General features: G+C 36.8%; 6 protein-coding genes across 7 annotated transcripts in view; 4 read left to right on the forward strand and 2 right to left on the reverse strand.

The window, feature by feature from the left end:
- LOC115631134 (probable G-protein coupled receptor CG31760) overlaps positions 1-5,174 on the forward strand; it is a 41,294-nt gene extending 36,120 nt beyond the window's left edge. The window contains 6 exon segments of the mRNA XM_030527802.1: positions 140-249; positions 1,223-1,367; positions 1,433-1,641; positions 3,853-4,102; positions 4,173-4,360; positions 4,424-5,174. Of these exon segments, the coding sequence (XP_030383662.1) occupies positions 140-249; positions 1,223-1,367; positions 1,433-1,641; positions 3,853-4,102; positions 4,173-4,360; positions 4,424-5,174 (1,653 nt within the window).
- Positions 5,175-7,810: 2,636 nt separating this feature from the next.
- On the forward strand, positions 7,811-8,636 carry LOC115631136. The gene is made up of 2 exons (XM_030527804.1): positions 7,811-8,215; positions 8,287-8,636. The coding sequence occupies exons 1-2, from the start codon at positions 7,922-7,924 to the stop codon at positions 8,557-8,559; spliced, it is 567 nt and encodes a 188-aa protein (XP_030383664.1). The 5' UTR covers positions 7,811-7,921; the 3' UTR covers positions 8,560-8,636.
- Positions 8,372-9,794, reverse strand: LOC115631137. The gene is made up of 3 exons (XM_030527806.1): positions 9,555-9,794; positions 9,254-9,439; positions 8,372-9,195 (listed from the first exon to the last, which is right to left on the reverse strand). The coding sequence occupies exons 1-3, from the start codon at positions 9,604-9,606 to the stop codon at positions 8,969-8,971; spliced, it is 465 nt and encodes a 154-aa protein (XP_030383666.1). The 5' UTR covers positions 9,607-9,794; the 3' UTR covers positions 8,372-8,968.
- Positions 9,795-10,272: 478 nt separating this feature from the next.
- LOC115631764 lies at positions 10,273-11,189 on the forward strand. The gene is made up of 2 exons (XM_030528600.1): positions 10,273-10,414; positions 10,501-11,189. The coding sequence occupies exons 1-2, from the start codon at positions 10,354-10,356 to the stop codon at positions 10,893-10,895; spliced, it is 456 nt and encodes a 151-aa protein (XP_030384460.1). The 5' UTR covers positions 10,273-10,353; the 3' UTR covers positions 10,896-11,189.
- Positions 11,190-11,680: 491 nt separating this feature from the next.
- On the forward strand, positions 11,681-12,839 carry LOC115631646. 2 transcript variants are annotated; one of them, XM_030528458.1, is made up of 3 exons: positions 11,681-11,766; positions 11,835-12,421; positions 12,503-12,839. In XM_030528458.1, exons 2-3 carry the CDS (start codon positions 11,870-11,872, stop codon positions 12,704-12,706), a joined length of 756 nt encoding a protein of 251 aa, XP_030384318.1. In that variant the 5' UTR covers positions 11,681-11,766; positions 11,835-11,869; the 3' UTR covers positions 12,707-12,839. The 2 variants fall into 2 exon arrangements, with proteins under 2 accessions (XP_030384318.1, XP_030384317.1); XM_030528457.1 differs by having other exon boundaries at positions 11,835-12,839.
- A 2,419-nt stretch (positions 12,840-15,258) lies between these two features.
- LOC115631753 lies at positions 15,259-19,198 on the reverse strand. The gene is made up of 3 exons (XM_030528590.1): positions 19,072-19,198; positions 17,716-17,886; positions 15,259-15,611 (listed from the first exon to the last, which is right to left on the reverse strand). The coding sequence occupies exons 1-3, from the start codon at positions 19,127-19,129 to the stop codon at positions 15,406-15,408; spliced, it is 435 nt and encodes a 144-aa protein (XP_030384450.1). The 5' UTR covers positions 19,130-19,198; the 3' UTR covers positions 15,259-15,405.
- Between the last annotated feature and the right edge of the window lie 3,681 nt (positions 19,199-22,879).

Genomic DNA, 22,879 nt, shown 5'->3' on the forward strand with positions numbered 1-22,879 from the left:
TTGGGGGGTTTGGGGCAACATCATCAAATTGCCAGTCATTAAGTCAGATTAAAGTGCTTGAAGCAAATTGGACGCAAAACCACTGATTTGGTCAGCAAGCCGCTTTCGAGAAAACTGAATTCTCTTTATATTTTTACAGATGGTCGCCATATTTCCCTACTTGGACACCACCTGGTGCATTGCAACCAAATGGACGCGTCACATGGGCTTCTGCATCACCTACACATCGTTGCTGATGAAAACATGGCGGTGAGTGAACGATAATTGTAAAACATTTGCTTATTTTGTAATAGAAGGAGAGATACGCTTTCTACCACCGCACTTAACTTAATTACTTACTCCCAACAAAAGCAAATGAAGGGTATTTCCAATAGCACAGCTGCAATTAAAAAAGTAGAGAATACCGCCCTTCTTCATTATATATATATATAAAAACATTAGCTTCTTTTCACATCCTCCCTAAAGGAACCGTTTTTAATAACAACAAAAAGAACAATTATTTAGGAACTTAAAAAACATATTTTTCCCGAAACGTTGAATTTAAACCCACAACAACGCCGTTGCTATAAAAACTTCGACCCTCAAATGGGGTTCTTAGAAAGAATTAAACAAAAAGTACAAAATTACAAAATACATCATCATTCTTTGTTTATGAAAATGAGCTATATTTGAGGAAACTTGTAACAAAAGCCTTTCCAAATGGAATATCCATTTGTAGTTCACTTTTTAGGCATCTTCTTTCAAAGAAATCTGTCTGAATAACATCGAAAAGATCACTTATTTAACAAGTTTAAGAAAACCTTATCCGTTTCGCAAATTGTTTAATTGGAACCCAAAATTACGCTGTTGGTGTAAAAACATTGACCCAGAATAAATTGAACAAAGAGTAAAAAATGTGAGAATTTAAATAAATAAAATTTAAATTTACTCTTATTTATGAATTTGAGCTACATTTGGGAATATTAACTTATAAGAAATGATAAGTATATCCATGTCTAGTCCCCTTTTTGAACATCCTCTTCGAAGAAACCTTTTTTAAAAACAACAAAAAAAACAATTATTGAACAATTAATGAAAAAACATCTATTTCCGGAAATGTTAAATGTTAAGTTTGAACCCTCAGAACAAGTTGAAGAAGAAGCACAAAATTTGGTTATTTGCTTCCATGAAAGATTATGTTTTATTCAATAGCACCCTTTCCGCTTCACATACACCTTTACAGCGTTTCCTTGACGTATCGCGTCAAGTCCGCACATAAAGTCAAATTAACCGATCAGCAGCTGCTCCAATGGATGGTGCCGATTCTATTGGTAATGCTCATCTATTTGGGCACCTGGACCATTTCGGCCACACCCTTTGCACAGGTGGTAAGTATTCCATAAAAACTAAAGATATAATGTGCAATGAAACTAACTATATTTTCATTGGGCAGATCTATGATCAGAATGGCTTAAAGTTTAAGCAGTGCTCCTATAATTGGTGGGATCACAGCCTGGCCATTGGAGAGGTCCTGTTCTTGGCCTGGGGTATACGCGTCTGCTACAATGTGCGCAATGCGGAGAGTTTGTACAATGAGGCGCGCCTGATTTCGTATGCCATCTACAATATTGCCATTGTAAACATTGCCATGGTGGCGTTCCAGTAAGTGCGGACCATCATCCACCTGTCGCTCACCCACCTAGCAAGCATTCATGCATTCCCTTCCCCAACACCCACACACCCCCAATACACCCATTCACCCACAATTTAATTATATGTGGCGGGTGACACACATTCGCGTTGATGTGTTTGGTTGCCTAGCCGGGTAATACAACATGCTTTTCGCTGGCCTCCACATCCAAGCCCAGTGGCGTAGTCAGCGAAGCAGTTGGGGAGAAAAATAAATATTAATAGTTGGTTAAAGTTTAGCAGAAGAGTATAAAGAGATCTTTAACTTAAGCATTGAACTTAAGCACTTTCGTTGTCGATTTTCTTAATCCTGACGGACTAAATAAATAAAATAGTTCGTTTTTAAACAAATTCAGCCCATAAATGGGGTAAAAAGGCGCTCATAGTTTATAAACCTTTCAAAAGATTATCTCCTATAACTGACTATGATTTTCTTATGCATTTTTTATATATTAACTGTTATGGAGGAAAATAGATAATTAGTTTGGAAAAACTAATGTCAGGTTTCTAAATGAACAGGAAAATATATTTAAGTAGCTTCTATCTATGGAAACTGAAAATAATTCAATCTTCAATAACTTTTGAAACTCAAAAGTTTTCTTAGTTTAAATAAAAGTTTATTATTAGTTGTTATTATGATTTATTTTATAGGCATTAAAATCATCATCCATTGATTCCACTATTTTATAGCTGAAACATTTTGTTATATCAAATTTTTTTGTCTGTTTGAAATATTTTGTATTTATCTAACTAAAAGATAATGCCACCATCTATGAAAACAGTTTCAAAAAGTTTTTATTTCATTTCCAAATAATTGAAAATTCGCATTTTTGAGAGCCATCGTCCTTCCCTAGCTTTCTCTCTCCCTTCTCTGTTCCTAGAACCCCACAAGCCACGCATGTTGAGGGCGTTTTGAGCTTTTTTAATTAAATTCCTACGCTTTATGCGCGCTCTCGTTCGCGCTGTAATCCTTTTTTGTCGGTCTGCCTAAATGCCTCGTCGAGCTTGTCTGCCTCTCGCCATATCGTTTATATAGAAATTCAAAGGCATTTCTTTCTCAAGTTCATATCCTGCCAGGCAGGCAGGCAGGCAGGCAGGCAGGCAGGCATGTCTGTCCATCTCTCTGCCTGTCTGTCTTTCTGTTGTTCTCAAGTTGTCGGTTGTCTGCTGTTTGTTGTTTATATTGTTCGGCGTGCGGGTATTTCCTTCAAATTGAAATCCCTTTTAAAAGTGTTGATAATTAATGCAATTTGTTCGTAAACTTGTTTCTATGTGTACAACACAATTGTTGCTAAACGTGTTATTTGCTTTGACTTTTCACAGTCCTGAATTCGTTTGTGACCCCAGTTCCAGCTCTCCCTTTAGTTAGGGACTAGAATTGAATTATTCTAGTGACTTTGTTTACAACATTAAGTGCCCGAAAAATGTACATCTTTGAGTCTTAAATTACTTACATACCTATATTTTAGACTGATAGACTTGCTATACTCGTACTTATTAAATAATGCCGATATTCTTGAAACAATATCTCAGATCATATTCCGTGAAGACACTGTGCTTTAAGTGATATTCTGAACAACTTAAGTCGCTAATTCGATCGGTATTGGTGGTTTCAATTAATAATTAAGTTTATTTGACAAATTTAACCCATAACTGGGTTGAAATGCGTGTTGAATTTTATAGCCATCAATCATTTTTACAACTTTTATTAAATTTGAAGCAAATTTTATATTTAAAGCTATGGAAGTGAGCTTCTTTAGGCAACTAATATACATACATGCGGGAATTCTTACAGTTTTCGATATTTGATAAATGCGATATCTCAGTTCAAATCTGTTTCGAATCTGTTGTTCAATTAAAATTATAAACTGTGACAGCCGCTTATTCGATTTGTTCTGCCAGAGAACCAATTTAAAAATCATCAGACCGTAATATTTTAAAACCTACGATCTAAAGACGGAGCAAAACAAAAAACACACACATCGAAATGTTCCTCAAAGTCTCATTTTTATCCAGCTAGAATCATCCTTTTCCCTTTCAAAACTTTAAAGCAGTCTAGACACACTTTTCTTCAAAAATCTCAAAAACCTCTCCTCTATTCCAATCCTGCCTTTCCTTCAACCTAACAATTTCCCTTCTGGAAATATACAGCTTTTTACTAATTAATACTCTTCATTTGTGCAGCGTCATGCTCTTTCCGAACGCCGGACCCGATTATAAATACATGTTGGGTTTCGTGCGCACCCAACTCTCGACGACCACAACCATTGCGTTGGTCTTTGGTCCGAAAATTGCTCGCGTTTTTAAGGGTCAGGGGGACAAATGGGATCAGAAGGCCAAAGTGCGCAGCATAACCGCCTCCTTTTCGCTAAATGGTGTGGGCCTGGTGCCCGAGGAGTCGCCGGACTTGTATCAGGAGAATGAGGAGCTGAAGGTAAGCTTTTCGAGTGCTTAGACTGATGGAAGCATGGAATGAATGTCTTTTTTTTTTTAACAATAAAAAGGAACAAATCCAAAAGCTGGCGCATCAAATTGAATTTATGAAGACTGTGCACATGCAGATGAATAATCGTCATTTGAAACCGAAGCCGGGCGGCTATTTCACCATAACGTCGACCTCATTTCAAGCGCCCTACAGCAAGAATCAAGTTTCCACGGCGCAAACGCAAACGGGCAAAGAGGAGGCGGGCGGGTGAGTCTCTCAAACATTATCGCGAAAGAAAACTCTATAATTTGGATATAATATGATTTGCAGCTTGACCGGCAACGCGACGCCCTCGAAATGCAAGTCGCCGAAGGGTAAGGTCTGACGCGGTCAACGAAGTGTTAAAGATTGCTCAATAGAAGTTGTTGATGTGAACGAAGACGCAGTTGTGGACGAGGAGGTGGATTTTTATTTAAGACAAGCACAGCAGGAGCCGCAGGATCAAACAGAGAACTACGACGAGGCGGCCCTATTGCGTCAATTCCGACGCTTTTTTGCGCCCATTCTCAACGATAGTCTAGAGCTGTATTATGCGCTGAATGATCAGCAGGAGGAGGACGTGGAACACATACGCATTCACCAAACGGTCGCTGAACTGCACGAACTAACCAGCTCGGAGGAGGACACCGTTGTGACCATAGTCGGCACAATATCGCCGCCAACACCACCGATCGCTACCACCATCACCATCACCACCACCACCACCAGCGATGTGCCACCCTCCACGCCCAGCTCGGCGACATCGAGCAGCTCGCTCTATGCCATATTCACGCCCTCCCCCCAGCCGGCCCACGACCATGGTGGACTCCTGTTGCTGCCGCAGCGACTGGAGTCCCCGCTGAGTGACAGCGAGCCGAGAACTTTGACGGAATATGTGCAATGCCACGGCATCCCGGGCAACAACAATGGCGAGGATGTGGACGAGCCGATCAGCGGCAATAACAACAACACCTCCTGCTCGCTGTCCTCCACACTCACGGACAGCAAAACCTTGGATGCTCGCACTCCAATCGTCGTCTGAGTCTCAGTTCAGAATGAAATGCGCTCTAAAGTGTTAGCTCTGTGTTTGCTTACAATGTGATTATTTTTGTTTTTGAAACATTTCCAACAGCAACAGCAAAACAACAACAACAACCAACATACTGTTTAATCTTAGTCTTAATCATATTTGTGTGTGCGTGTGTATGTGTTTGTCTGTGTTCCGAAAACAACCAAACATTTGACTCAACAGACTGCGTTTATGCGTCGTCATAAATTCGAAAGCACTCTAAGAATTTGAGGAACTGACTAAACAATAATCCACAATTAATAATTACGAAAATTATTTGGATATGCAAGAGTTTGGAAAAAAATAACACTTTGGAATAATTTCAAAAATTGGCCAAAACAAAAGAAATGCTTTCAAAAAAGCAGCTCTTGGAAAAGGAATTCCCTCCAGTTCCATCCAATACGAGTACTAAACAAAATCTAAGTGGCTGCTACTCCTGGCTTGGACACCATTTGAGCCATTTGGGCGATCTTAACTTATAGCATTGTTTTACCTAAGCCATTGCGTTTAATCGCTCCAATATGTTATTTTGCATTAATTCGTAAAATCTAGAATTGATTGAAAACTGTTTCATGATCAGTTCTAAGTTCACAATGTTTTGGAATTTTTTTTAGAACAGGTCTACTTATTCTTAGTACTACCTTCAAGTCGAAATTTCCGTAACGAACACGTTGAAGTCCAAATTGCTGAGACAGTAGCAGTGCCAGAAAATTGTTTACATTTTCAGCCTCAGTTACATTTTATACAGAAAATTGTTTCTTTCTTTCGTTCTTTTCATCTTTCTTGATAAACCGAAGAATTGTGAAGTCCCCCCTATCCAGTCAGCTCTAGCATAAATTGTTGTGATCAGCTAAAAAATTTGGATTAACCAAATTATCTAAGTCAGTATTTTAAATGCTGACTAAAACCAACTCAAATTCAAGCTAATTGTTCAGTTGCTCTACAATATAGTAGCATTCAAATAAATTTCACCCCAAAACGAGTATAAATAGTCAGTTTTTCAAATTCTTCTTTCATTTAGCCTTATTTTCAAAAAATTAATTTTCAACCGAGGTGCAATTCTTCTCTCGCTTTGAACTACTTGTAGTTCTCTCGCATAAACGCAGTCTACGTTTGTATTATTTGAACATTTCCATTTGAGTTTGCTTCTTAAACATACATACCGATCAGTATTATTTCAATCAGATACTCACTCCCTCTCTCTCTCTCTATTCTTTAACATGCGCATCAAAAACATTGAGCAATATTTTTCACTTCGTTCGGATATAAAAACTAGCCCTATGCGAAGGGCTTAAAATTTTGAATAGCCCTACATATTGCACTCAACTGGCATGTCTAACGTGCCGTTGGGTCCAAGTGGGGGCCTCACATTTTCTTCTAGACACATTTATCAGGCACCTAAATGTAACATTTGTTTCGCACTCAATCGTCACTCACTCACGATTTTGGTTTGTAGCGCTCGATTAGTTTTGTAGCTCTGTTTTGTATAGTCCGATTTGATTTTTACATATTTATATATATACTATACATATATATGCTATATCGTACATATAATATGGCTAATGAATAATGATAAGCTAGCAAAGAGTCGATTTTAGAGTAACGGTACAAAAAACAAAAACGCAAAAACAAAGCAAAAATAAGGAAATCTTTGAATTTTAGCATTAAATCTCAAAAACGTTAACAGAAAAGATTCAAAAAGTTGGCTGCAATTTCGGTTCGACAGTTCGGCATTAAATACAAATTATAAACAACATGATAATAAATTAAGTTTACTGTTTAAACATAAATAAATAAAATCAAAAATAAATGTTACAATTAATGAAATACAAAGTAAAAGAAATTTGATTTTATTTCAGTTTTCGAAAGCAATTTTAGCGACTATATAAGTATGGAATTATGAACTATGTATCAAAAATCTGTTCATCTGTTTGAATTACAATATTACATAGTTTCCAGTTATTGAAGGGAAATCCAGGAGAGTTCCGAAGAAGCTGAAGACGATTTTACAAACCGTTTTTGAAAAGAATTGGAAGAATATTTGGAAATCTTCTCTTGAGAATTGTCAGGAACCAGTTTATGTTTTGGATCTGAATTGAACCTCTTGTATTCTGTACTAGCAACGTCAAGTTGAGGGAATTAGTTTCCGGTTCAGAAACATTACTGCAATGGATCCCAGTTTTCAAACACAGGTTCGATGTCGAACTGTTTCAGAAATCGGAATCGACATGTTCGTAGTGTCTAATACTTTAACAAATGATGGTGACGAATCAAGCTAATTGCTTGCACTGGAGACTAAGTACTTCGAAAGGAATACAATTAATATCAAAGAATCGAACCATTTACTGTTTGCTAACATACTTGTAGTATTACGAGTTTTGATCATAAGGTATACTCAAATAGAAGCTGTATTTTCGTTCAATCTCTATTTCTTTATCCCAACTCCCTTTTGGTTCGGGTCCTTAAAACTGTTTTTCAATTCAAAAAGTTCACTCTTTATAGCTCATACAAATAACCTAATAGCTCCATTTCCCCCCACACACAACTTATCTACAAAAATTCCACCCCCATTCTTTTCAAAATCATTTCAAAAATGTATTTCATTTTACGTAACTTTTGTAAATCTGCTCACAATACATCCCACACTTAGCGTACAGAGTTCAAATTTTTAGGTATAGCTCTGATCAAAATTAGGAGGACAACGAGTAGCGCGCGTCAGAATGTTGAGCTGCTGTACTGGTCCGCCGCCAGCACCGCCCAAGGACAAGAGAATCCGCATAGAGCAGCTGCTGGACGAAGATTTCGATTGCATGCGTCGCATGGCGCAGGGAATTTGTCAGACACTCGGTCGCCCCAAGGATCGCGAGGTCTGTCGCAGCACACTCGACGAATTGATGAAATTCAATCAGGTGGACTCCTTGGAGGTCAAACAGAACGTACACAAATTCATGAGATTCTATCTGAAGGTGCTGCGCTGGACACAAAAACATCAGCCGGCAGAGTACCAGCAGTGGGTGAGTTGCCAGTCGCTAGGAATTATAATTATAGATTGATATAGAATTAATATGCCCCGATTCCTCGCTAGTATGGCAATGCGTTTAATAGCACACGCGACAACACCATGTCCAGCAACTTCAGCATGTTGCAGGGCAGCGCAGTTCAGGGTGAGGTTGGCGCTTTGGGTGATATGCGCGTCTGGCTGGAGGAGGCCGGCTCGTATTTGGCCATGAAATCGTTCGAGGATGGCTCGACAATTATTTATGCTGCTGTGGCGAAAGATCCAAATGCTGGCTGGGCGGACAACGGGCTAAAGGCGCTGACTCAGCGTCAATGTGGGGGAGAGCGAGATAATGCCTAAGGCCATATGATTGGATTATACAATTGACTCTATATATTTAGGCTTTTCAAATATACAAAATGTGTTTCGATTGATTCGATTGGTACGGTGTATAACTTTCTCTAGCTTAACGTAACAAAAAGTGTGTTTTAAATTGGATGGAATCATTATACAATCGACTCTATATCTTTAGGCTTTGCAAATATACAAAATGTGTTTCGATTGGTTCGGTGTATAACTTCCTCTAGCTTAACGTAACAAAAAGTGTGTTTTTTAAATTGGACGGAATCGTTACGGGTTCGACTTTGTGCTTACAAACTAATTGCAAACTGAGGAGATTCTAAAATACCTGCATAATCTTATACAGTCGCGGAGTGAAAGGCACTTTTTGTATGGAATGTAACTTATTAAATGCACATTTGTGCCTGTTCTATGCTCTCACAATTGCCGCTGCGCCTGCCAGCAGCATTATGCTGAGTACAGCCTGCAGCGTCTTGTGCATGCCTAGCACTGCGGCGGCATTGCAGCTGTCGCTGGAACAATAGCACTCCTCCCAGTAAACGCCATTCTCGTAGACGCCCCAATTACAGACGCCCGTCACGCCCGTATCGGCAACGGAGGCGCAGCGACGTATGACCTGACGCCAGCGCCCATCCCCTATAATTAACAAACCACACATTAGTTAATAATAGTACAATCACCTCCGGCTACCTACAAATGAAGCCACGCGGTCCTTGCTGCACCACTTTCATGCAAAAGGAGCCTGGCATGTGGGATTCGTCGCTGTTGCATTCTATGGAGATGTGCTCGGTGCGATTGAAGGGTTTGTAGGCGCCGCAGCTGTCATAGCCTTTCCGGTCCTGGTCCGACGAGCACTGATAGCAGCGTATGGCCCAGCTACCTATAAGTCAAACCAGATGTAATGAGTAATTGACGCAAATTGATAAACAAAAGTCTGGCTTGAGGCCACACCCAAGCTGAGGAAAAATTGAAAGAGAATCGCATCGTAAGCTTACCACAAATGCTTAGGGTGAGCAGTAAGAAGGCCCAGCGTGTGAAGGTGGTCATATTTAGTCACTTAAATAATTCTGCTGCGCTTATAAACTAAACTAAAACTGCTTTAAAACAAAATAATGCGTTGGTATGTAAATATGTTGCAGTGTGACCGTATCAGGTCGAACAGAAAATCTATGCAACTGTGAGCGCAAACAGCCACGTTGAATATCATTTAGCTTTAAATCGGATAGGAGCGTATTATCATTGTACACACCACACCAGCAGTAAGTTCACCAACAATGGTGGCCACTTTTAAATATTACACTTAAACTACTGACGGCGACATTTTTCATCAATAACTAGGGAGTATTGCGAAAATTTAAAAGTTTTATTATAACGGAGACGTGAAAATTGAAAATCAATTATATTTATAACATATTTACAAATTTACATATTATTGGGTATCCTGTGCAAACCTTAAGCAGTTTTTCATACTAAAAGCGAGAATAAAATGTAATTAAGTTGCACATAATATGATTTGAAACTATCATACAAATAAAATTTAAAACTTTGCATGGTACTTATTAGACTAACAAATAATTACAAAAATTCTAACAAGTTCATTTCAATGTGACCGCACCATGTGATGAAATACCAACAACGAGCTAGAGTCGCATAGCAGTCAGCATTTGGCTGGCCAACAGCGCATCATAATTTTAGGGCGGTGCTCGTGTTTTGTTGTTTTTCATTAATTTACTGCATTTTCCGCTGAAATTTGTTAAAATAACTCTTTAATTCTGCACAACAGACACAAGCAACATGCGAGCAATTGAGAAATTAGCGATTGCTGCGGCTCTGCTATGCTGCATGCTGCAAACAGGTAAGACGCCAGCGTTTACGTTTGCATGTTAAGGAAAACAAACAAGCGAACCCAAATAATTAAATATTTTTCCAACTTGTGCACAGCTTATGCCATCAAGTGCTGGGACTGTCGCTCCGACAACGATCCCAAGTGCGGCGATCCCTTCGACAACAGCACACTCGCCATCACGGATTGCCAGCAGGCGCCCGAGCTTGAACACCTGAAGGGGGTGCGGCCGACCATGTGCCGTAAGATTCGGCAGAAGGTGCATGGAGAGTGGCGTTACTTCCGGAGCTGCGCCTACATGGGGGAGCCGGGCATCGAGGGCGATGAGCGCTTCTGCCTGATGCGGACCGGCAGCTACAACATTTTCATGGAATACTGCACCTGCAACAGCAAGGATGGCTGCAATGGCGCCAATGGGCGTGGCGGGAGCGCCGGGAGCGTTTTGCTGGCCACCTTCGCCGTCGGCCTGGTGGCGCATTTCTTGAGGCAGTAGCAAAAATTGCCACATTTATGGTGTTGGCTTCTAACTAATAGTGCCTTCTGCTCGGCCGACACACATTGTTCGACCGAATCGAATCTAAACTAAAAACTTAACACTCGGAACGCAACTCCATCCATTTTATCTCAATCTCTAAGCACATTCCGCATAGTTTAAGCAAACTGCTCCAATATTTCTCTGTCCATATCTATTTTGTATACAGTTTTACAATGTTTAGAATTAAGTAAAAAAGTTTACAAATTTTATTGTAATGCCGTAGTAGAACATTTCTGTCGAAGAATAAACAAATTATACACATATACAAGAGTTTTTACTGCTCCGATCAATGCATAGCTTAATCTGTGCAAGTAGAAAGGCGTACTTTGCGGTGCCTTGAAGAAATGAGAACAAATTGGAGTTAATTCTTCAGATAATTAAAAATGCAAATTTTGTAGTCAGCAAAAGAATTATATTGTGTTTTAAGGTCAGTCTGTCTAAATTTGTTATTTATTTATGCAAAGCTTCAAACTTCTACCAAATTCTTATTTATAACATTTTATCAAGATATTTCATTTAAATCATTGATGAGTCCATTCTGCAATTGTAGGGTGTAAAGTCGTAGTGATTTGAAAACAAATGCTTTTTGTACATTTATATATTCAAATATATTAATATATCATTAATTGAACCTCATATGCATTGTTAAGCAATTTATTAATAAATTTTAAATGATAAATTAACTTAAGACAACAAACTATTTCATTACCAGACATTTTAAATTAGCGCCTTACGTGTGGCAACACTGCAAGCCTATCGATTAATGCAACGCAGGTGTAATCGAATACAGCTGTTCAATTCATCGACGCTAATAAGCGGCTGGAAAAAGGTAAGTTAGCTATTTTCTCTCTTTTTATTGTTATAACTGAAGTGCTTCTTTGTTATTTTTATTAATAGAAGAAATTAAGTAATAGAACCCTCCTGACGCGCAGATGCAACAACCAACGGCAACAACAGCACCCAATACTGGCGGAGCATCGAGCAATGAGCCTGCGCTCCGCGCTTGCAACACCGCGGGCTGCAAAGTGGAGAAATACGTGGAAGTGACAAAACGAAAATGTTCGCAGTTTGTGTCAGCACCCTACGTAATGCCGAAGCCGCTTGTAGTGAACGGCAGGACGGCTATATTCCAGGTGGGCGGTGAAATGGCCAAAATGGGCGACATACCTAGTCTATCTGGCGTGAGTGGCGGCGACGGAAGTGGCCAACCCATCTATCGGATCAAGCCAGGTACACACGCACACATAATTAACTACGTGCTGGTCGATGAGGGCTCCGAGTCCATGGAAAAGGCCAATTCAGGCGACCAGGAGGCTTTGCGCATGATGCTCGATGCACAGCGAGAGAGTGCGAGTACCAAGCTTCAAAGATTGGTGACTAGCCATCGTGGCATTGCTACGACTACTTCAAACCCTGCCGTCCCCACCTCCGTACCTAATCCAAATACTGCATCAGCACTTTCCGCAGATACGACTTCACCATTGGTGAGTGCAGCACGCCGACCGGCTGCGACGCCAACTACAGTCGCTCCAAATTCTACAAACACTCACGTATCCACGCCACAGATCCATCCAGACTTCTCCATCGCAAACGTGGAAGGCGCTGTGCCATTCGTGGCAGCACCTAACGCACTCCCAGGGGCGACTGTGAACAAACAGAACAAGCCACCGGAAGTCGTCAACAGCCCCATTGCTGTTAACCAACTGCAGGCCGAGATACTAGAGCTGCGGCGCACCGTCGCACGCCTCGAGGAGGGGGCACATCGATAATAGTTTTTGTAATTTATATTTATTTATAGTTAAATGCAATGGACGCCTTTCAGATGGACACATAATATAATATACAAGATATCGTATAAAGCAAATAAATAATGACATTGTTCGTAGAAATTGATAGAAACAATTGGACTTTAATTTATTGTGGTCTCCCTGAAGAATATGTTTGCTGAGATCGGCACAAGGTGCTGAGTGGATTTCAAAACTAATCTTTTGCTTTTTACGAGACTTTAAAGCGAATGACCTGATTTGAGGCCAGTTCTTCTATAATAAAAGGTATTTTTCTAAAATTGTTATAAAACGCAAATGATGTTCCAATATTTTAGTTAAAAAGCGAACGTATATCAGAAAGTTGTCACAGGGACGATGTTTTTATGCTATTTAAAGGATATACAGGCTATAAGGTCTAGTGGCGTTATGTAAACATGGTATATAAGGTTTGTAAAAAGTATGTAACCTGAAGAAAGAAGCATCTCTGATCCCATAAAGTATATACACTGAAAAACCCTCATTGGGGACCTCTTTTATCCAGACACTCCTTTTAGGCGAACACTTTACAAGCTTCAAAATATAGTTATATGTACTTATGTTTATGTACTATATGTATACATATATGTATATACATACATAAATATTACGTATAGCTAATTAATGAATTTGCATCTTCATTTTCATTATACTAAAAAATGTAACAGGCAGAAGAAGGCGTGGCAGACTCCACAAAGTATATAAATATGTTCTTGATCAGCACGAGTCGATCTATGCCTGTCTGTATGTCCGTCTGAACACCTGGATCTCAGAGACTATAAGAGCTAGAGACACCAAATTTTGCAGAAATATGCCTTATGTGTGTACGCTATACGAGTTTATTTTATATTGTGATTCTCCGATAATAGCTTTTTTCCGCAACGCCTATATATTCACCTATGTATATCTCGGAGACTATAAAACCTAGGGTCACAAAAATTTAGATAAATACGCAGAAAATTATAATTTTGGATATTCCCTCCCTCCCCTCTCACCAACGCAATTCGTTATTATCCATAACTCCCGTAATTCTTGACTCAAATTTTGCAAATACCTCCAGTTAGTGATTATTTGTCCGTATGTCAAGTTTCATTATGAGCGACGGCCTTTGGTTCTAATAGGACAAATATGAAGCTTTGACTGCTTTATAATACCAAAAATCAAATGAATTAGCCACCGCAATTACTAGACCCGATCCGAAATGAGCATCTATAGTATGCAATTTTCTGGAACGTCCGGGTCTTCTAGTAATATTACATATTAATTTGTGTTGAAATTTTTTGAAGTCGCTTTTTTTTGTTGTTAAAAGTGTTTTTTATTAAACAAAAATTAGTTCAATTAACTCCAAAGTGATTACTAGACTAACGGTATTCTAATTTTTTAATTGTTATTATCAAAAAAACCTTTTTCATTGCTTCCTAGTTTTTTGTACGCATACTTTTTCTAGTTCAAAACTCGCCCTTTTTATACAAAAATTAGTCAAATTAATTCCGAAGTGATTTTTAGACTAACTGCATACTAATTTTTCAATTGTTATTAAAAAAAAAACGCTTTTAATTGATTCCTAGTTTATTGTGCGCATACTTTTTGTACTTACTTTGATGTAAGCCCGCCCTTGCTAGATTTTTAGTTGTATTGCGGTTATTTAATAACTTAGATGAATACAAAATGCACCAAAACAAAGCTAACAAAGTGTTTTATTAAAAACACCGTGGTAATATCTTCTCTATATCATCTGTTTCTAGATCGACAAAGTTACTAATTGAGCTTGCACGCATAGTTTTTCTGGTAAGTGTAATATCTGCATATCGATATAGCCATTTACGATCAATATGATATCGAAAGTCAAAAGATTATCAAATAGTTTAATGCACAACCAACTAATCTAGCTTAAAAAATGCTTAAGACTGTTACTTTTATTTGTTGCTTTTCTAACAAAATATTATGCAGATTGTACCACCGATAATTAATTACTCCGGTTACGCATCAACGACTATTCACAGCGGGTAACGAATAATTTGAACCGTTGCGGTGCGCTGCCGTTCTTCTTCGCCATCTTTTTCTCTTCCCTTTTCTTCGTGTCCTTCATATGTTCGTGTTGCGGGTCCGCGTTCTGCAATTTTAATTTGTTTCGTTTGCGTTGTAACGTGGCAGTGAGTCCAAAAAAATTGTATGCCAAGGCATTTTTAACTAAAATTGACATTGTTTGTTGTTTAAAATGAAGTGCGCGTGCAAATTTTAAACTATTAATCTGTCTATAACATTTGTCCGGCGAGGCCAAAGTGGATGCCGTTATATATTTCGGCAGTGTTACCCCATTTTTTGTTTTAAATATTTTGTTTGTCCAATTTTTTTTTCTGCTTTTGTGCTTTGTGAAATTAGCTATAAAAAGATTTGTGTTTACTTAAACAAATTAATATGTTTAATGCTAATATGGAATTGAATGATCCGCTTCTACGGTATTGGTTCTCTCAGGGCATGCAGTCCCCTTACAAGTGAGTGCATATTTTGTTGTTGCATTATCTTTCTCTTACAGCTTTATTTAAAAAAACCAATCACATCAACAAATTGAAATTTAGTTAACATAGATTTTACATAATTTTTAGTTTGTACATACATAGTTAATATTATTTGTTGTTCTCATTATGCTTTTTTGACAACCATTTTTACAAAGTCATTTGCATGGCGAACACTGCCAGCAGTGCTGCGAAGCCGACGGCCATGAAACGCGCAGCGCCAGAAGCGTTGCACAGATCCCCCTTGCACGTGTAGCAGCTCTCCACTTGCCGGCTGTGCGTTACCGTGCAAACATTGTCCTTCTGTCCGACAGTCTCGAAGTGGCAGTCCCGCGAAACGATGACGCCGGCGCGATCTGTGTGTGTGAGATGGAAAATGAGAGGAGCTTAGTACTTATTGTTGTTGTTGTTGCGTGAAACATTTCGACTAAATTTTGCGTGTTCGGCATACAGTGGTTCACGGATTATTTAATCTGATACGAATTTAAAGTTGAGCTTATCATGTTAGATGAAATGTATAAATAAATTTAAACTATTTTAAGCTGCATAGAAAAAAGTATTAACGTAAAGTATTTTAAATAAATACGAAAACCTTAGTTAATAGATAGTGATTAAATTTTTTTTAAACAAGTTTAAAAAGTGTTTTAGTCAACATATTGAGGTAGCATTCAATATAAAAACAGGAAAGGAATGCTAAAGTCGAGCAGGCTCAACTCTTAAATACCCTGTACCACCCCACAAAAAAGTAATTAAATTAATTAATTAATTTAATTAAATTAATTAACTAAATTAATTTAATTAATTAACTAAATATTAACTAATTAAATATAAAATATTCCATGCATGCATACATACATTTACAATTACATCAGAATCGTGTCTATGCGTGTTTGTGTACTTGTACATATGTATGTATGTGTGCATTGAGCCTGGTTATATGGCTATAACTTTCTTTCCGATCATTCTATCATAATGAGACTTGGTATACGGTTATATAATTACTAACCTAATGTGACTACCAAATTTTAGTTCAAAATTCCAAGAATTACGGGAGTTATAGAAAATCGTTAATAGGGGGGGAGTGGGGGAGTGGATCAGAAAAAATGAACAAACTCGTCCTTTCTCGGTCTCAGGAGAATCTGTATACCAAGTTTGGTTATTCTAGCTCTTATACTTTCGGAGATCCTTGCGTTCATACAGACAGACAGACAGACGGACAGACGGACATGGCTATATCGACTCGGCTTGTCGTGCTGATCAAGAATATATATACTTTGTGGGGTCTACCAAGCCTCCTTCTGTGTGTTCCATGTGCACTCGCACTAAACTAATATACCCTTGTACCCTTTGGGTACAGGGTATAAAAACAGCTTTGGGTTAATGACACATTATATTCGCAGGAAAATGTACAAATATAAATAGCAGGTACATAGTTAGACTGTGTCGAGAAATTCTAAAGTATCTAAAGTAATAGCGTCACTGAAATGTTTTGTATTAATAGCGCCTGCTTTTTTTTTATTAAATCGCAAAAATAACTGGTAAATAATATGAATAAATCAGGAATGGGTGCTTCATTGGCTTTGGTTGAGTGCACAATCATATTTGGCGCCCCTGTTAATATAAAACCTTTCCAGGTTTATATATAAAAAGTATGAAAAATTCACTTAAATGTTGAATTATATTATTAATAGTAATTTTGCACCCTTTTTTCGTGTTCTTTAATAGTACATTTGAATAAGTTCTTTTATTAACATTGAGAGAACCTATATACGAGTATTAGTTCAATATAGAACTTGTCTACCAATACGTATAAATCTTTGAGTCACAGGAGGTCTTTATTGTGAACTAAGTAGAAGAATGACTCACTTTTCTCTTCACAAATCGAAATGAATTTCTTTTAAGCACAAGAAAAAATGATTTAAATAATTTTACCAACCACAAACAGCTAAATATTGAATTCATTTTCCTTTTGAAATATTAAACAATATGATTTAATTTGTGGATTTTTGTTCATAACTCGATTGCAATTTAGCGTCGCAAAGTCAAATGTTATTGCTCTCAATTCTGTAATAATTTTATTAACACATTAAAAGCACAATGTAGATATTTTTGTTTTTATATTTCTGATGCGACTCATCAGAACTTAATTAAAAATTGATTAAATGCTAAAAAAACATGCATGTTTGCCAAATTACATTATTCTTTCCATACAGATATTTAGTCGAAAATCATGCGTTGTTTTTAATTTTATTTATGTTAATTGGCATTGGACTCTGATTATAGAAACACACTCGCACGCATGTACAAGCATGACATCACTTTATTGAATTGTTTATGATTCGATCGCTTGTTTATTTGGTTTTTGTTTTCTGGAAGGTGTGTGCGTAATAAAATTCAAATGCAAATCACACACACCACCCACTATCCAAAATCCACCGTCCAGCACCCACTTTCACTTACCACTAGTGACCACTTTGTTGCATTTGGTGACAGCCTGCAGTTGCTCCATTGTGTTCGGCTTCGCCACATTATCGCAATCCACCTGCCGGATGTTCGAGTTGCCATCGATGTTGTCTTTGGCGCAATTTGGATCCGTTAGGGACTTGCATTGGTAGCATTTGATGGCCGTAGCTGCAAATGGAGAAGTTACATTTGTTTATTAAACGAGCTCTCAACTCAATTAGCAGAAGGTGGAAGAGTTCTCTTGTTTGCATATTTTTTCTCTCGGCTCAAGTGACAATAAACTTGAGCAGAAATAGTAAGTTGCTAGACTTTGGAAATGTCGTCGACAAGGTTGTTGTTTGTAAATGAGATTCAAATTTACTCGCGCTATATAACCAGTTTTTGCGTTGTTCCCAAAGCTATAGTTATTATGTAACGCCTCTACACTATATAAATTGTCTTAAGTAGCGGTTATCCATACACACAATATTTTTGCTATGAAGTCAGCTTTAAATATAATTGCGTTAAGAAACAAGCAAATATGCATGAGAAATTACTAAGTACGTGCTTATTTTGGATTTATTCTTGCTTATTGTTGTTTTTCGTGTGGGAATTCGAATAATATTTGTTTATTAAATGAATTTGAATGTTTTAATGAAAGAATTGTCACCTTTCTTATAACCACACATATTTACTCACATATAGAATGTTTATCTGTGTTCATTTGTGTAGCTGCAGTTTTTCTTTTCCACAGTAAAGTTATTAGAAATGCGACCCTAATAGCAAATACAAATGCAAAAGTTAGAGAGCATGCTTCAGTCGGAATTAAATAGCTCTTCTAGAATATTTTATCCATAAAGATTTCCCGCCCCGCTCGAATTTGATTTTATAAAAAAGTAATATATTCTTGCCAACCTATCGCCTACATTTTTTGAATAGATTTTGGTGCAGGAAACTTTTGCTGAATTTATTGTTGAAAATGTTTAAAAAGTTACATTGTTCCAAAACGATCATGAAATCGAAACTCAAAATATATCCACAAAATATTTAATTTATTTTGTTCGCTGCTGCGAAATTATTGTCTTAACTATTAAGCTTGTCTGTCTTAAAAGGTTAAATGACGGCACACTTTTTTTTAATTAAACACAAACTGTATATATTTTCACTGAAGTTCCATTTTCTTTACATATCTTCATGGCATTTAGTCTTAATATTTGATATATTTACAGACACACACACATATATATTGCAAACGTGTTCTAATTGTTCAGAGTTGTTTCCAAAAACAAAACCAGTTGTGTTGCAACTTATGTAAAACTTTTGGCTTTATTTTGAATATTTTGTATTATTTGTTAGGCGATTATTAAAACTTACCACTATGCATAAAGCACAGCAGAGAAATTAACAAAATGGCACACATTTGTTTCAACATATTGACTGAAAATATTGAATTTGAAAAATATAATTGTCGAGCAAAAATCTGTCAATGCACTCTCAAACGCTGCCGTTGAATAACTAAAAAAACATATACAAATGTTTTAGCAGCAGCTTACATCAAGTGAGCGAAAGCTTTTTTTTAAATTGTTTAAATAAAAACAGCTTTGAGTGCTTAACTCAAAAACCGTGAGTTTCACTCATAACAAGTTTTTGTTTGAATGGACGAGCGAGCGCACGTAACTATTTTGTTTTGATCTGCAGCTTCGCATTTTTCGAAACACTTTTAGCAATTGAGATACAAAGATACATAGATAGATATGTGTGCTTGGAGATAGGTACGTAGGTATGCGCTTTTGTGGCTCTTGCACTTTAGCGTGTACTATAATTTGATTTAAACGAATTTAATTGTACGCTGACACAGTTTTGAACTGTGTGGGTTTCGCATACAAGTATTTAGTATATTTTATTCTCTTTGTCATACACTAACAATGGGTGTTTTGACTTTCGCGCGGTATTAGTCGATGATACAACGTGAAGAATTGCAGAAAGATCAAATTTATCATCGTTTTCTCTCACCTCTTTGCAGCTATCCTCTGGTCGGGCTGAAGTAAAACAATTAACGATATATACTTTCCTTTCTCTAATAACGGGCTTATTTGAAAATTTTTAATTAATTATCATTTTATCTGCATAAAGAGAAACATAAATTAATTTCCTTCCCCCATAGTTCATTGATTAGCAAAATTTGATAACTATACGCGAAATAGATCGGGCTGCGATAACTTCAGAACTATCATTAACTTACAAACTTGTTCTATCCACAGCAAAAATGTTATAAATTGTTCACATTTTTCAACATATTTCACGCGCATTTCCCTTCACATAAAAAGAGGATTTATAAAAAAAGAACACATTTTAAGCATACAAAAGAGCAATTTTTCTTATCCAAAAAGATTTGCTAAGGATGCACAATCAAATTGGACAGACTGCTAAGCTCGTTGGTGTATGCTACAATTTTCTGAGCATATTCTGTTTCAATGGAAACGTTTATCCCTTAAGGATTTCTCAACACATACAACCACGCACACTGCACTTCGTGCCAAAGCCAATGTTGCCAAGACAACAGACAGCGGATTCAAAAGTCAATAGCTCATATAACATGCAACAAATGGCAATCATTGAATAGAAACATACAAATGTACACACAGACTTGCATAGATTTCTGCTCTTAAAGCTGCAAGACAACCGCAGAAAAGTTGAACGACTTATCCTTCATTCATATTTAAAGAATATACTCTGTATTCGGAACGTGAACATGAAGTCTTGTCTGCCCTGGAATAAGGCAAACTTCTTTTCTGCGGGGCTTCTTGTTCACTTCTTTCAGTCTACTTCTGTGTGCCTTAGACATATTTCTTTGATTCAATGTTATTTCTTACTCTCTCATTTAAGGCTCAGTTCCGCGCCTCTTTAAGTAAGACAAGTAGATTCAAACCGAAGAGATCATTATATCATCATTAATCATTAAACAATAGATGATTAAAAAGTTGTATTAATTAAATCGATCTACATAATTGTTTATTAATTCAACTTAATACAGAACAGATTAATTGAATAATTTACGTTCAAGCTTATAATTTCTCTAGAGAAGTTCCATTTTTATTTTCACCCTATCTTTACTTCATAAAAGTATTTATGCATACGTATGTACAAGTATATCAACACTTTATTGCCTTGGCATGTCCAAATAGTTTACCGCGCTCTGTTCTGTATTGCTACTATGTCTAATTATTATAGTATATAGCAGCTCCCTTGAGTTTTTTTTAGCGAGAGCATCCAAAGCTCTGAGCTGAACTTGAATTGTGGCTGTTTGCGATGAACTTGTTTGAATTGCGCAGCAACTCAAAAGCTTGACTTCAAGTTAAAAAGTATTCTCATTCATTGATGCGCTGCTGCTGTGAATAACAACTAAGCACACACATTTTATTGCATCTGTAATTATATAGAAATTACCTTGCCAGATAACAAAAGTCATGCCCAATGAACTGCAAAAGGTTTTAGCGCTGAAATTGGCAATCACAATAAAGGTTTTTTCAGAAGAGCTCAGTATAGGAATAAAATATAAACTTCATTAATATAACAAATTTGCAGCTATTTTAGTATTACATTTTATTTCCACACCAAAAGAAATTTAAATAAATATTGCTTACATTGCTCAGTGAGTTTTGTTTATAAAACAATCTCAAATTATTCTTTTACTTTTACGGGACAAAGTTTGAGCATTTTTTTCGAGATGAAGCTATTTTTGTTTTATATTTTTTTTTTTGGTTTTATATTTGTTTTGGGTAAAAATAGCTAATTAAATTATAAACCCAAAAGACTTTTACATAAAGCAAACTATCTGAAAGCAAATAAATATACACAGAGAAACATAAGAGGTCTATTTATTGAACGTTCGCTGTGGATACTGTTTGGCTATATAGACTCGCTTCGAAAGGTATATCTAAACCCTTTTTTATATAGAAGAAAATCAGGTCATTGGAGCATTGAAAACACTAACTAAAAAATTATTTTCGATTTGCTTGAGCGAAACCGTTATGGCCTTTTCAGCAGTTTGTTAAAATGTTGCCAATTTCATGGCATTTGTATTCTTCACTAACTTTTCATCAATTTTCTTAAGCTGCTTTGCGCTGCACTCCATTCAGAGAAATGGAAAACTGATTGAATTCGCTGGTGAAAAGCAAGAAAATTGAAGCACAAACCCACACAAAACACAATATTTTTCTATTATTATTTGGTGGTGCATTTGGTAGAAGTTGGCATACTATTTGTTGTTGCCTGGCTTATTACCCTGGAGACGATACGCCGCATTTCATGGGGTTTACAATTCAATTATAACGTGCGGCAGAGTCGGAGGCGAAAAGAGTTCCAAAGGAAAAAGACAGACAGATGAGTGCAACATACAATTGCAGCTAACTACAAACAAATTGTTGCTGTCCTTGTTGTTGTTGTTGTTGTTGTGGAGTGTTTGTTGTTGCTAAGGCTACTGCTGTTGCTGCTCCTTCTGGTCCTTTATTATCAATAATAATATCAAAAGAGCACAAAAAGGTTACTTCCTTTCCTAACGTTGACTATTTGTTCTAGAGATGAGCAACTGACAAAGTGAAAGAAAAGCTAAATTTAATTTAAAATGAAATTTAATTTAAAATGCGATATGTATTGAAATAATATTCAAAATGACTGGTCGTGAAAATCCGTAAAAACTTTAAATAGAAAATAATGCAAAAGCTATCGAAAAGGTATTGAAATTATTCAGAAGTAGTCACTAGAGTTAAAGCGTTCTGTGGATAATGAATTCTCTATTTGATTGAAGGATTATTGAATTAAATTCTATGTTATAAGCAACTTATCTTTCAAAAAAAAAAATAGTCTCATCAATAAAGGGTTTAAATTCCTTTTTGTTTCTGGGCAGTTAGCTTAGATTATGTTTATTTTATTTCCATGAATTCTTTAAGAATTACTTTCACCGTTTTTTTGGATCAATTTTCTAAACGTTTTTTTCCTTTTGTTTGGCTTTTTTGTTTATAAAAATTGACAATCAAACGTTAAGACAATATTTCTGTGATCAACATTTTTACCTGTTGTTAAAAAATGCACACTTCAGCCCTATATGAATGATTGCACGCCGATCTATATTAAGACTACAGTTTAATACTTGAAAAACAAAAAATAATAATAATTGAAAGAA

The sequence above is a fragment of the Scaptodrosophila lebanonensis genome, unplaced genomic scaffold, assembly GCF_003285725.1.
Source record: "Scaptodrosophila lebanonensis strain 11010-0011.00,11010-0021.00 unplaced genomic scaffold, SlebRS2 tig00001412-arrow-pilon, whole genome shotgun sequence".
NCBI classification, from domain to species: domain Eukaryota; kingdom Metazoa; phylum Arthropoda; class Insecta; order Diptera; family Drosophilidae; genus Scaptodrosophila; species Scaptodrosophila lebanonensis.